General features: G+C 36.8%; 2 protein-coding genes across 2 annotated transcripts in view; both read left to right on the forward strand.

Moving 5' to 3' along the window:
- Positions 1-379: 379 nt before the first annotated feature.
- On the forward strand, positions 380-5,421 carry LOC106948378 (proline-rich nuclear receptor coactivator 1-like). The gene is made up of 2 exons (XM_015033997.1): positions 380-1,003; positions 3,367-5,421. The coding sequence occupies exons 1-2, from the start codon at positions 701-703 to the stop codon at positions 3,781-3,783; spliced, it is 720 nt and encodes a 239-aa protein (XP_014889483.1). The 5' UTR covers positions 380-700; the 3' UTR covers positions 3,784-5,421.
- Positions 5,422-6,639: 1,218 nt separating this feature from the next.
- LOC106948355 (uncharacterized) overlaps positions 6,640-15,254 on the forward strand; it is an 18,566-nt gene continuing 9,951 nt past the window's right edge. The window contains exons 1-2 of the mRNA XM_015033970.1: positions 6,640-6,942; positions 7,558-10,326. Coding sequence (XP_014889456.1) covers positions 10,254-10,326 — 73 coding nt within the window. The 5' untranslated portion in view covers positions 6,640-6,942; positions 7,558-10,253. The remainder of the gene's footprint in view (positions 6,943-7,557; positions 10,327-15,254) is intronic.

A 15,254-nucleotide genomic window follows, 5' to 3' on the forward strand; every position in this document is an offset into this window, starting at 1 on the left:
AGATTGTAAATGTCCAATTGAAAATAATCAACTGAGCTGGTATTACAAATTTCCTCTATTATGCAATGCCTGTTAAAACAAAAAACAACAAAAAAATCTACAGGAACCTCATTTGATTTGCAGTGGTTGTTGAAATTAGAAAATGTATAAATTGTTGCACTAAAAAGACAGAAACTAACTTACTAGCTTACGGCAATATTTTGTACATATTTGTTAAATATCATCATAGTTCTAGTATTATATATACACATAGATGTGTTTAATCGTGCTCACTGACTACCACGTACATATTTTCAACTTTGTGTTGCAATTTCAGAATTTTTAAGTTCATCCACACCCTCTTTATTTTGAAAGGCTACTACCGGAAATCATGTGACTACTATAAACTCAATATACAAGCTACTTCTGGTTTATCAGATCAGACTAGCAGCGACGCGCCACAAAGAAAGACTCCGTTGCTCGATATTATATCAGTGACTGTTACCAGAAACGTACATATTTCAGCACTGGAAATTACAGAAACACAAAATAAGTTAGTTTTGTAATTACAGCTTTCTGTTTGAGGGCATTTCGAAAAGAAAGTCTACTTAGCTACTTCTCAAGTTGTTAGCTCACTGTTATCCTGTGACGCTGTTAGTTAAAACAACTTCGCAGCAGCTGATTTTCTCCGCCTGTTTTATGTTTTCACCACTCCAAAGAAATGTTGGACGGAACTCCTGCGAACGGTGACGAAGCCAATATCGGCAATGTAGAAAACAACAACCCGATACCGAGCTGTAAAACGAAGCAAGCGCTGCTGAAGAAGGGAAGCAGGAAGCCGCTGCTGCATCACCAGAAACCCCCGAGACACTGCCCGAACATCCGGCTGTCCGACCACAACAACGCCGCCTCCACCGCCATCCTGACGGGTCACAGACATTCGGCCCAGTCCGCGGCTCACCTGCCTGCTGGGAACCAGACGGTGCTGACCCTCCATCATGTCAAACAAGGAGCTAAAAAAGAGGTGAGTTTACGGAAGTTTGTACACTTGTAGGCCTCATTGGTATCAAACTCAACCTGAAACAACATTTTATCAATTTACTCTATATAACACAGGTGTAATATAAATGACAGGCCTATACAGATTCCTGATTTCTCAGAAGTAGAAACAATAATATGTCCCATATTAATTAGTCTGTAACTTTTTGGTGATGTATTCTAGCGCCGTTATAAGAAATAACATATTTTTATACCAATTTTACAACACAATTATCCAGTTTTGAGGCAAATTAAATAATTTTCAAAGTATATTTTGTGCCTGAGGCTTTTTCAGTGACGCATTTGCAATCTATTGTTGTGAAGTAATAAGTGAAAACCAGCCTAACTTCCTGTTTTTACTTGCTGATCTGCGCATAAAGAGGCTGCCTTTACCACAACAGGTTTCTCTGACAGGCAAAAGGATGAAGAGCCAAACTTTACTAGATCTCGATAAAACTGCGTCACAGTTTAAAGCTTCAGCTGGACTTTAATCAGAAAAAGTTAGTGACATAATTCAGAACACCATAAACAAAGAGAGCTGGTTAAAGGAAAATGGGTAAAAAGTTCACATTTTTACAAGTAGTTTTACTAATAACTATGTTTTAAGCCAGCCAACCACTAACTTTCTTTGATTTAATCATGTAAAACCTCATCGCTATTAGACGTTTTTAAAATAATAAAATCTTGAAAAATTGGCTCCAGCCTACTTATCAGTTGATGTGCTTCTCAAAAGTAGATTACAAACCTGTGTTGACATGAAAATTAAACATCAAACTGATTAAACGACGCAGAAGTGCAGGACGGAAATCCTCCTTTAACCACGCACTCCCCTCCAGTCTTGTGCTGCAGCTCTGCACAGCTGTTCTGGTGAACACACACACACACACCAAGGTATTTTCTTGCATGCCCTAACCTGAAAAAAGCTGCTCAGTTCTAAACTGTGTTTCCTTTGGGCATGCATAAGAGTAACGAATGTAGGACAGGCAGGGCTGCAGGTGACAACGGTTTGTCTCATTCCTACTAAAGAAACTAAAACTACTCGAGGCTGGAATTCATGTGTTTGAACTGAATTGTGTTGCTTGAAGTTTTTTCTCCAGTATGAATTTCCACACCTGCTCCCAGAGAAATGCTTGGATACAAAAGTAAAAATGGCAACAATAATTTCCAAAGTTACTTCCAGCCTTTGCAATCAGCAGCGTGACTCATAGAGCCAGGCGTACGTGACGGATTGTACTTGAACACAACTGTCTGTGGGTGGCGGCTGCTTGTTCTGAACATCAACACTGATGGAGAATGAAACCTGATCTCAGCTGCTGTTGAAGTCATGATTCACTTTGTGTTAGAAACGAAAGGAAATTATGTTTATTTACCTCTTCACATCTGATGCATGCATGGATGGATGCTTAGAGAGTTGAAGTGAATAGAAAATGGATGAATATTCTTCTTATGTTCATGGAGCAAAACAAAAGGAATATTTTAGCATCAATCAGGCAGAAAACACATAAATTACACATAAAATACAACCAGAATTCCTGATGACTTTTTAATACTGTAGATTTGTTTCAAGCTGAAACAGTGAGTGACTATCATCAGTCTTAATTAAACTTTATTTGTGGAGCCATTCACAGAGCGCATCTAAAATATCCAAAAGTAGGACTGCAACTAACGATTACTTTAGATTTAGCCGATTAAAAAAAAATGTGCCAACACAGTCTGCATATATTTCTTTTTTTTTAAATGAAATGTTAGAAATGCATCCAAAGACGCAAATAAGGAATTCAAATAATTTTTAAAGAAAATAAACATTTGTCTGAAATGCAACATCATTGTTCCTATATTTATCATTTGTAGCAAAGATTGGATCAGCAGGGATAATTAACTCCAGTTAATGATTAATCGATAATTAAATTAGTTGATGATTGGCTGAAGTGATTTTAGCAGAGCTTCTGCAGTTCTGATTAAATGGTTTCTGCTGTGTGTATTAATGCATGTTATGGTTTATTTGGTGCTGAACTATTAAAATATGTCGTTATAAATGCATACAGAGGGGATTTCAAGTATTTGTGGCTTCTCATTCCAGAGAGTACCGGCAGCTCACTGTAATTACTCTCATCTGAAAGCTAAACTAATTACCTGCGTCTTTACTTTTTGTTTTGCTTTACTTTATTTTCAAAAATATCCAAACTAAATTGCTCTCAGGTTTGTAGAACTTGGAAGAATATGATCCTTCAGTGTCGCTTTTCGTTCTCATTTTAACTACAAACTGTTTTAAAAGTTAATATCTCAAACATGGCTTTGGAAAAGAGAAAAAAATGTTTGTAATGCACCATTTTAATAATTTGTTTTTAGGTGCTGAAGCCTAAAGGTGTCCAGGCGCCCCGTCTCCTCCCTCGACACGATCAACTCGCCCACAATGTGAACACCAGGAGCCACAAACCCAAACAGAGCCAATCGCCTGCTGCTTCCCCGACCGCTAAAAAGAACGACGACTGCACTCCCAAGAAGCCTTCGTCTTCCGTCGAACCCAAGAAACCCCTGAACGCCTCAAACAACGTCACCATCCCAACCGGCCCCCCCACCGAAGCCGAATACCTCAAAGATTGTGAAAAGATTTACGCCGGGGCGAAGTTCAGCGAGCCGCCGTCGCCCAGCGTGTTGCCCAAACCGCCCAGCCACTGGGTCGGAGAGGACGGGCCGCAGCAGAACAGCCAGAGCCGCGAGCAGATGAGCGTTCACCTCAAGTCTCTGCTGAAGGTTCAGGACTGACGCGCCGTAAACGAGGCGGTTCCCGTTGAAGAGATGAACTTTAGCACTGCAGTAAGATGTGGAGAGTTTTTCTCCGGTCCAGTTTTCCATTGTGACGCTCTGCCTGCGTGTGTGAACACCTCAGCCGCGTTGTGTTGCTGTTTGCTCCTCCTGACATGCTGTGTATGTCAGATTTGCACATGGAAATGAGAGGTGTGTGTTTTTGTTTCTGAATCTGTAAAGAAAGTGTTTTTTTGGTTTTTTTTGTTTTTTTAGCAGCAGCAACACAGCCACTGTTTCATGTTTACATTATGCAAAGTGACGGCACTTTGTTCCACCTTGAAAAGGCAGCCATGTTTTACTTTTTATGAGCTTATGTAAAATGTACATAATATATTGTAAACATATGATTGTGTATATTTCCTGTTTTAACTGAGATTCTAGTTTTATTACTGAGGACTTTCTGAAAACAAACAAAAAAAAAAAACTTGTCCCCTGCGAACTGAAGCACTTTGTTCCAGCTCCTTCAGTGAGAGATGGAAAGACTTTTCTGACGGATTTGCACTGAAAACGATGAAGAGGAAGAGGAGGAAAGCTAACTTTGACGACCCAAAGCTCGACCGGACACTCTGACGTACTCACCAGCCCACTTCCACCTCCTGACTGGTTGCTGCGGAAACGAGAGTCGACAAAAAGCCATAGCCAACATCCGAGCCGCCGGCCGACGTTTCTTCTTCTCCTCTCTGTGAACTGGGGTCCAAACGATGAAGAGTCTAATCAGGGACTGGCGTGACCTCTGACCTGAGGCCATCATGTAAAACAATCTCACTGCAGCCACACAAAGTGCTTGTTTAAGGGGTTTTGCACTGAATTCAGAATGTGTTCACATGAAGCTTGGATAGATGTAGGTTTTGGTTCCGTAATGAAAGGTGGTTTTATGTTGCATCATTTTCTCCTGCTTTAAGTTCAGAAAAATGAAGCAACAGGTTTACATTTTCAAATTTATTCCAGAGTGAGCTGTAAATAAGTTAAATCATTTTTTACACATTTAACTTTAAATTTAGTTTATTTTATGGCATTTTTTTAGATTATTAAGCAAAATTAAATGTTAAAGTGTTGGTCACCATCAGAATGACAAAAGCAACTCTGCGGCTCATAATGTTTGGAAATATTGACGCACATTTTATTTTCTCAGTCAGTGTTAGTGGATTTTGAATCGCAGATATCATGACATGCTCTATCCAGCTTCATGTTGGCAGTCTGACTCTGAGAGGGGATTTAGTTTCACCTGTACTTCACTTCACCACCTCCTCCTGTCCTGTTCTCCATTATGATGTGCTTTCATTTTTACTGAGGACGTTTTGTTTTACACAGTCTGTCTTCATACCATGAGTATTTTCTTTTTCTTTGTTTTTTATTTTTCTGTGGCGGTTTTGACGGTGGACGCAGGCGGCTGCTGGTTCTGTTTCTGACCTCTGTGATGTCATCAGTCTAATGGGAAATTGTATTAATGTAGCAAACTTTACATTTTATTGCAGTGTTTCACAATCATTTCATTCCAGTAATATTCTCATTGGCACAATTAGGAAAAAAGATGTTTTGAAAAAATTAAAAATGAATTTTTAAATTGAAAATGAGATTAAAAATTGGCTACCCCTATGATGTGTTTGTGATCATTACAAGACCCGAGTCTGAAGGAAATGATTTTAAAACCTTTGAGTTTAAGTTTAAAAAAGAGCAACAAAATCATCTCAAGTTTTTTATTGGAGATTTTTCTACATTTCAGTATTTACATCTACAGCATCATTCATCAAATATAATCATAGAGCTAACTGTTAGCATGATTAGTTTGGTTATGAATTGATCATAAACTGATGGAGAAAAGGTTTCATTTCTACAAGAAATGAAACCTTCAGGTCCTTTCAGCAGCTCAGTTTCAAGTCGAATTAAAGCGGTTAGCAGCACCATCTAGTGGACAGAATGCTGAACAGCATCACCTGACTGGGTTCGTCCACCTGCGTTAACCTGAGGATGCAGGTGCTGTCGGATAATAATTTCTAGTAATTAACGAAAAATATATATCTGTATTAATATAAAAAGGATATTGTGTCAAATAATAGTTAAAGATTATTTTTGTATTTTGTTGAGTATAATTAGCAGTCTGTCCTCAGTTCCGGGATTCATAAGCTTTTATTTTGAAAGATGGGTAGGAAGTTTATCCATTAGCGGTTGGAATATGGTTGGATGCTGCTACAATGTTAACGTTATTATTTTGAAATTTGCTGCAAACAGGGAATTGATCGTTCTTAAAATAATCAGAAAAAGTTTTTAAATCAAACTAATTCCTCCTTTAATGATTAAGTTAATGGAAAACTCAAAAAATTGGCTTAAAATTTATGTTCATTTTAATGTGTATTTTTTACTGCTTACATTTTTTGTCCAATTGCAACAGAATTTCAGACTTTAACAATTTAATTGATTTTTCTTCGTAAAATAACTGTGTTAGAAAAGGATAGAGAATTTCTTTAAAAAAATCAAATGAAAATTGTTAATATTTGAAATATATTTTAACAACACCTTTATGTTTTATGTAGAGTTAGAGGGCATAAATGTTTCCTTCACTCCATGTAAATAGGAATTAGTTTGAGACAAAATTTATACTCTGCATTTTAATATTCCTTGCTGTCGTAAATATTTAACTATCTTTTATCTATAGTTTATCTGCTCAATATATTTTTGTTTTAGTTTTATATTTCATGCAGAAATAGGAGAGTAACGGGGCCGGGTGGACTGATTGTTGCCAACAGTTTTATTTATTTAGTTAGTTTTAAAATCTGACATATATTTAACAACCCGATTCACACTCCATTCCAGTAGATGGCAGTATTGCTCATCAAAACGTTGCTTGGCGACCGTTTTAATTAGAAACACCTGCAGCCTCTGGTTCACATTGGAAGTTTTTTTTACCTGCTTTGTTTGATGAAACTCTATTTTATACTGAGGACTCAGGTTATAAGAACATTTTTATATTAAAGATCTGGCTTTTGCTACATATAAACATATTTCAGAATATTTCATCAGTGAAAATGTCCAGATTTTCTCCCTGTTGATCAAAACTTCAAGAACTTTCTGCTTCTCCTCCGAATGAAAAGTCGTAAATATCCTTGTATCCACGACCAGGTAAGCTTTGTAAATTATGGGGTCAAAATAGGCGTTTCTTCACGTAGATTTGTAAAATGGATTCTAATTCTACAGGATCATTGTTTAAAGCTGAATCCTCCCAGCTGGATGGCATTTAAAACTCATCTCTTTAACATCCTTTATCATAACATCTGTAAACAAACTGATCTGCTTAAAAGACGTATTCTGCTCTCATGCAGAAAGTTTCTGTCATGTGTTTCAATCTCTTTTTGTTTTTACTGCTGAGTGTCCTCTTATCGCTGTAGCAGTAAGTTGGACAATGTTTTTTTTTGTTTGTTTGTTTGTTTTTCTCTCTCTGCCTGTATTGGTTTAGACTTTGGACCGGACTTAATTCAACATGATGGCACCTTTGGCAACCTGCCAACCCTAAAGCTACATGTTTTTTTCAGAATCACAGCTCAAATGTTTCTCATTGAGAAAAATCTCAACTCCATATTCAGAAAATGCATTTTTCTATTTGTATTAATGTTTATGCTTGTTATGATCAAGCTAATCTATTCTTTGTCAGAAGAACATGTTTAATAAGGATTTTTTAGACATTGCAGGCATTGAATTTCTGTCATAAATCCTTGTTGATCTATTTTTATTTTTCAGTCTGACATTTAAATGCTCCAGCTTGCAGCACTGTGGTGCTTTCGCAGCAGAATCATTTCCTCAGTCTCCTGTGGATTCTGGCGTGCAGCGTCAAGCTCAGGGTTCATGTTCAACAGTTTTTCACTAAGCCAAAGTACAATAAAGCCCAGCAGAGGGGAAATGAGATGGAGGAAGTCTGTGGTCGCCCTGCAGTCAGCAGGAAAGCAGCAGGAAGCATCAGTGAACCCACAATGGAGCCCGGCAACGAGAAAAAACCCCATAGCAACACTTCAAGTCTGCTGTTCAACAGGACTGGTGGAAAATCGATTAATCATGAAAAAGGATCAAACTGAACACTTTACTTTTAGGTTACTTGGTGCTTTTTCCTATCTATTGGACCTTTAACTCTGGTGGAGAATAGAAGATAATCCAAGAATCTCCCAAATGTATGAAATGAGAAGATATTCTCTGAAATATCTCAATAATGCAGCAAATGAATCAAAATGGACTGAATCAAAAGTCCTTCTGTTAAACTAAAGTCTCTGAGCTCAGAACACAGTTCATTGTTCCTCTTTTTTAAAAATCTCTATAAGGAATGTTTTAATGAAAATATTTATGGATATAAATATCTCTCTTCCTGATTGTAGACCAGAGGATATGTATTTAACCCCGCGCTGCCAGGTTCTCTGAACGTTTAGAGAGGCCGTGTGTCTCTGACCTCCAGCTGTTTCCAGAAGCTTCATCTGAGCTGAAATCATCCAGGAAGTCTGGGAATGAAGCTGCTCTCTGCTGGACTGGGGCGGAGACGCGGCTCTGCCAGGTACGGCCCGTGTAAAGTTTGAGCCGTCGGGTTAAATTTCTGTAGGTCTGACCCTCAGGAGTCCACAGAGGATCATCCTCCTGAACCAGCTGGTTTATACACCGAGATTTTACAAAGTTTGTTCATGCTAACACAGGAAACGGTCTCTATGCGTTTTTATTCCCAAAATAGGAAACGCTAATAAAGGAACGCTGATTCATCTCTGTTCCTCCCTGTATGCTTAAAATTAACTCTTTAGCAGAATTTTTTGTATCTATTTTGAAGAATTTCCAGAAAGCTGACATGTTTCAGTGCTGCTCAAAACGTAAAGGTCCATGTTGGTCTAAATGTTGTGGCAGTCGCTGCTTTGACTTGGTGATTTTTCACTTTTTATTTTTGGCAACTTTGCGCTTCCATATTTGTGGACAAACAAGGAGCAGAAGGACGAACAAACAGGAATTGGTTTTTGGCCTGTAGTTTGTTGAGCAGTAAAGACGCATGTTCTCCTGGATTCTCCTTGTTCTTTTCCTGGAGTGTTGCATTTCAAAAATACGGTATGTTTTTCTTTCCTTTTTTTATGTTTATTTTTACATGATTAAAAAACAAAGCGAGTATATGAAGATGATGTGGTTGTTCCCAGCAATCAGTGTAATCTAATTTTTTTTTAGTTGAACTTGCATCAGATTTGTTGTTATTGATCCAGACAGAAATGATAAACTTATTTTATTTTGGATTCATCCAGAGGAAATGAAGCTGCGGTCCGGTTACCTCGGGACAGAGTCCAGTTTGACGTTACGTTCGGCGGCGGTTTTCATCCCCTCACTATCCATGCACCAGTCGTGGTTCATGTTTGGTACCAACAGTCTTAGTGAGCCGATCATTTCCACACGGCGCTAAACAAACTCACTGGAGATTTGTGACTTCTGACCACTTAGACATGAAGTTGGACATTTGTATCTTAAATTAGCATCCTGGAAAACTCCTTATAACAAATCCACCTGTTCTCCTTCCCTTCCCTGGTTTAATGGATGCATTACCTCAGCCATGGGTTCCTCTAGAACGTTTTGGTGAAATGTTTGAACTAACAACGTTTTATAATGATTGGTGTTGTGATTATCAAAGCAATTGCAAACTAAACATTAAACGATGAGCTTGTGTCATTATTCAGAGCAGCTAATATTATAGAAGTAGTTTGGCTGCTTATAAAATTAACCAATTACATTTGAAATTTTGAGTGCCTGACTTTTAACTCTGACCTTGAAAAGCCTGAGAGCTGAAATGTTACATATCAAATAAAGTTTGTAGCTACTTTTCCCCCTAAGCTACAATAAATATGAGTGCATTTTAAACAGTAAACTGCTGCCTAATGGTTTTTGACTGCTTAGAGCATAAAAAATGACCAAAACGGAAGTGAAAGATGTTAAATGTATTGAGATGTTAAAGGAAGGCGTTTGTTTCGTCGGTGTGAGCAGTTGTGGTGTTGCTGTGAAAACGGATCCCTGCTGCTGCACATTTTCACCAAAGCACTTCCTCCTTCACTTCTCATGAAGGCTGAGATAAAATTGGAAGTAAGTTTCATTAAAGCTTTTAAACTTTTATTTGAAAACTTTTGTTCACTTTCAGTTCACTTTTTCTTTCTAGCTGTGAGAAACGCCTCTGTCTCTCATGTGCTTCGTGGCTGAACACAATATTCACCAAATGGCTTAAATATAAGTTCTTTTTGAACATTTAAACTTGGTTATGTTAAAATATACCAACATTTAATGAAGATTAACCTGTTCTTTAAAAACTTATAATTGAGATAAAGAAGTCTAAATAAACATAAGCGATGAGGAAGTATCACCTCTCTAACAGGAAGTACAGATGACCTTCAAAAAGCTGCTCATACCAGACACTTTATTTAGTCGGAACAAGAACGATGCGTCGAACAATGACTGAACTAAAACGGATTAAAGTTCATTTATTTCTGATCCTGGGGCTTCAGTTTACTGGTAAGAACATATAGAAATTTTTACTGTCTCAGAAAATGTAGCTGGGTGTTGGATCGTTTACTAAATTCAGTAAATAGATGCTATATTTACACTTTTGTCTTATAAATGAGCTGTTTTCTGTTTTTAAACACAAGAATTGAACAAGGCATCAATTAGCTGGTTAACCTGAATCATCTTGAAATGTTTAGATTTATGAATTTTAAAAGTATTTTTCAGTATCTTTTTTTTTTCTACTCTCAACAGTGTGTGCAGATGGACCATCTGTTCTCATGAGATCTGGGGATAACATGGTTTTGTCTTGCCAAGATGTGATAAATGGTCAGATAAACTGTAATGGTACCGTATGGGTCTATAGTAACACCAGCTACTCAGTAGAACTGGTTACACTGGGAAAGGTTAACAATGATCAGAGTAAATCTAACAGACTGAGTGTTGCAGCAAACTGTTCTCTGGTAATGAGGAACATCACAGTGAAGGATGCTGGTTATTATAATTGCCAACAATATAAATCTGGAACTGAACCCAGTAAACACATTCTGGTTCATCAGTCTGGAGTTTCTCTGTCTGTCGTCCACAGTGAGTATGAATATGAATATGAAGTCATTTTTTCTCTGCTACACTTTATCACTGATGTATCTATTTTAAAGCATGATCTTAGTAATGTCCAGTGACATATTTTGTATAATTTGTGTAAAATTTCTCTCCTAATATCTTATTTCCTGACCAGTGACTAAACAGAAGGATACAGATAAAGTGACATTAAACTGCTCTGTGGAGACGCGTGGTGACTGTGGATACAGAGTGAAATGGCTGCATAACTGTTATACTGGGAGTATCGCTTTGATCAACTGTGCAACACGACACTCTGGCTGCTCTGCTGCAGTTTGTTTTATAGAGGATTCCTACTCACAGAGCTGTGAGTTCAAGTGTGAAGTCACAAACGGTGAAACCAGACAGGCCTTCAACTTCAACCGTCAGTCCACAGGAGATAAATCAGGTGAGAAAAGTAAAAATTAAAGACTTCAAAAGCTGATTTAAAGTGTGTATTTTTTGAAAGGTTTCCTGTCAGGAGCTCCTTACGTTGCTGCTGCTGCTGTGGTCTTGGTTGTACTCCTGATGGTCACTGGGATTCTCATCAGATGGAGAACTAAACGTGAGAACATAAAACTTTAAATATTAAAAATCACCAAGTATTTAACTGGATGTTAAAGTTAAGCCTGATGTCGTTGCAGGAAATACGAAGCAGGTGCATGTTTACGCTGTGAGTATCACTATTATAACCAATTACACGATTCCTCTTTTTGAAAGCAGTTATTAATAAGCCTGTTTCTTTTCATGGCTCAGGAAGTGGATCCGACTGTTCCAGTATCTACCAAGGCACTGGAAACCAGCAGAGACGACGTGAGAACACACACAGCTCAAAATAACCAGTTGATCATGAAAACAAGATACACGAGTTTCATGTAACTTCAAATATTGAACAAACAATAAAACTCATAAAGCGTCTAGAGTTTGAGTTATACCTCTTTTAAAATAAGCTGCTAAATATTAAAGCCTGTAACAAGATAAACCTGTCAGTTTCTCTACATCTCAGATGTTAAACTAAATGTTTCTTCTGCAGGTTGAGCCTGAAGATGGTGTCTACTACTCCACCATCAGTGAAACTCCAGTCAGGTTTAATGTAAGTGTAAGAGTTTCTTTATTCCTCGTCTCAATCTGACTGAAAATATTCACTCGGGTCCTAATTTTATCTGACTTGAAATTTAACTAAACATGTTGACATTTCTTGTTGTTTCATACTCACCACAGTTTGACTTTTGTTTCAATACATTGAGTAACATCACATTCTTATGATAAAATTCCTTTTTTACGTTATATAATATTGTAATTTTTCATAAATTTCACCTGAAAGCCAAATATCCTTAACTTTTCAAAGTAGTGTCAGCTTCAGCTCGTTTTACACAAGAGACTCCTGTTACAGCAGCACTAAAAAACATGCAGATGACTGAAGAGTTGGTATTATCGAAACATGAAATCTTTATCTTTTGGTATGTCTAATGTGATTTTGTCTGGAAAAACAAATTGAGATATGTTGGAGCTAAATAGGATAAAAATAAAAGATAAAAAACTTGAAGCGGCTGGGTTAACATTTGCCAGGTTTTTGTGAATCAAACAGGAAGTATCTTATATACATTTTAAATTTTGTCCAGGTTGTTGGTGAAGGGGACGACATGACCTACAGCACCGTTTCAGCTCCCGGCCCGCCTGCTGCAGCGTTTACTGATCCCAACGGCCTCTACTCTCTGCTCACCGCTCCAGGCCAATAGGTTGGAATGAGACTTTAATATGTTTCTGTTAAATTAGTAACATGTACGTTCCAGATGTTGGTGGTTCTGAGTGACTGCTTTATCTCACTGTGCTTTAAAATGCATGGAAAATTTGTCTGATAGTTGCTTTTATCAGTTTCCTGTATTTTTGTCAACTACATCAACAAAATAGTTTGTTGCTGCCACATGGTATTACAGTCACTAATGTACACTTCTGTGTTTTTGTAGATATCCGAAAGCTAATTATAATAAACAGAAGCACTACATTATTACACTCATCTGTTTTTGATAACACATTTACTACTTCCTGTTTAGCAGCCATCAAGCGGCCAAGTCACACACACTCCACACTGGAGTTACCAGAAGTACTAACGTTGTTTTTCTTTCATTTTTTTGCACCATATGATCATGCTCAACTTAATTTTATGTAACTTATTTATTACTACTTTACTTCAGCTGCAGGTTTATGAAATTACTAAAATGAGAGAAATCATCAGAATTTGCAATTTAACACATTTATGAGAAACTTATTTCCACCTCTACATGATGAAAAAATGCATAACCTATTAGTCATTATTTTAAATGCTCAATTTTATAATTAATAAATTAACTCCAGAACCTGTTATCAGTCACATTTTCCAGAATAATTGGCCCAGTAGGAGGCACTGTTGAGTAAGATATTAATGCACCTTGTAGATGACATCTTCAACAGATATGAAAAAAAATCTCATGATAATTTTTATTTTTTTATGAGTGGCAGAAACAGGCTTCAATTAAAAAAAACACTGAGTAAAAACTGAAGCAATGATTTATGTTTTTAGTTGAGCACATAAATATACATTTTTACATTTCTCAACATTTTAACTTGACATTGTTAAATTTGATTTGAATTATATTTATGGTTTAGGATGTTTCTAATATAAATCTGAATAGCTTCAAGACTCTACATTCATATTGCTCCAGATTTTTTAATTTTCTGTCAATAAAATAATTTTAATTTTATCTCAGATGGGTTTTTCTTCAGTTGCAGAGTGATTATTATGAACTGTGAAAAGACTGGAGATTGGTTTGGTTTCTGTCTAAATCCAGGGATCAACAGCATCAAATCCACAGTAAAATCCCAAACTGCACTTTGAATTAAGAATTGATTTTATTTTGCAATTACATTAATTGCACACGAGAGGGCAGTATAGAGTCAGAATCAATAACTGTTATTACCCGGTTTTAAACGGCCAGACAGAAACTTGTTCTGTTTTGCTCCAGTTTGTAACCATAGAGATGCTTTTATTATGTATATTTTATTTATTCTTGGTAAAATTTTAAGATAAATATAAATTTCTTTGTTTATTTTACACTTTTTTTCTTTCTATAAGATTATATGCATTAATATATATTAATAATAGTTACATTAGACCCACCTGCCCTCACTGTAACGCCTCCACCACCAAAGCCTCATCTGCTGCCAGCAGCGGCTGATGCATGACGCTCTCGTTAACGGCTCCAACATTATTGATCATTTCTGATCAATGTTGCTGCTTTTTGTTGATTTATGGAAATAACAGGTGAATTGGGAATATAAAACAAACTGTTGATCTTAAAACATTAAAGTTTCTCCATGTTTTCTCTTGATGCAGCGCTGAAAATCAGCAGAGCTCTGCTATGAACCACATTCTCACCAAATGACTTCCCCCTTCATGTGAACGTCTGAGTTAAAAGTAGAAACAAGTTGTGCCAAAACTTTTTAACCTTAAACTGTCTGCTTTACTCGCTGCTAATGCAACTTTCCATGAATTTGATTACAATAAGTCTACAAATACTGACAAACCTTTTTCTTAAAGACCTTTTAAACATTCAGTTCAGTTCACTTCTGCTTTATGACTGTGAGAAACGCCTCTGTTTCAGATATGCTACGTTGTTGAACACAAAGTTCACCAAAAGGCTTTAAGATGCATTTTAGCCTGTTTGGATGATCTTAACAATGTTAAATATACCTATGGTTAATTAAGATTAACCACTTTTTTAAAGTTATGAATAACATAAATGTAACAGAGTGCAAAAAAATATATAATGAGAATGTGAGGAAGTAACACTTCCACCCTAACCCTTTCACGGAAGTACAGATAACCTTCAAGAAGCTGCCAGTGTCAGTTTATTTCACCAGAACAAGATTGACGAGGCGTAAACGAGCAATGGCTGAAATAAAATGGATTAAAGTTCATTTATTTCTGATCCTGGGGCTTCAGTTTACAGGTAAGAATATATAGAAATATTTAAATGGTTCAGAAATATAGCTGTTTAAGATATTAGCAAGCAAATGTCTTTTTTTTAAAACAATTCCTCCACAAATCAGACATTTTCTACCATTGAACTTCTTGCAACGAATCACATCTGTAATCTTCCTGATAAAATGAGCGATCTTGAAATGTTCAAGTTTGTGTATTTATGTATTTTTCACTGTCTTTTTGTCAACAGTGTGCACAATAACTGGACCATCTGTTCTCATGAGATCTGGGGATAACACGGTTTTGTCTTGCCAAGATGTGATAAATGGTCAGATAAACTGTAATGGTACCACATGGGTCTACAGTAACACCAACTCAG

Source organism: Poecilia latipinna, unplaced genomic scaffold (assembly GCF_001443285.1).
Source record: "Poecilia latipinna isolate Pla-1442-1.1 unplaced genomic scaffold, P_latipinna-1.0 Scaffold284, whole genome shotgun sequence".
Lineage (NCBI taxonomy): Eukaryota > Metazoa > Chordata > Actinopteri > Cyprinodontiformes > Poeciliidae > Poecilia > Poecilia latipinna.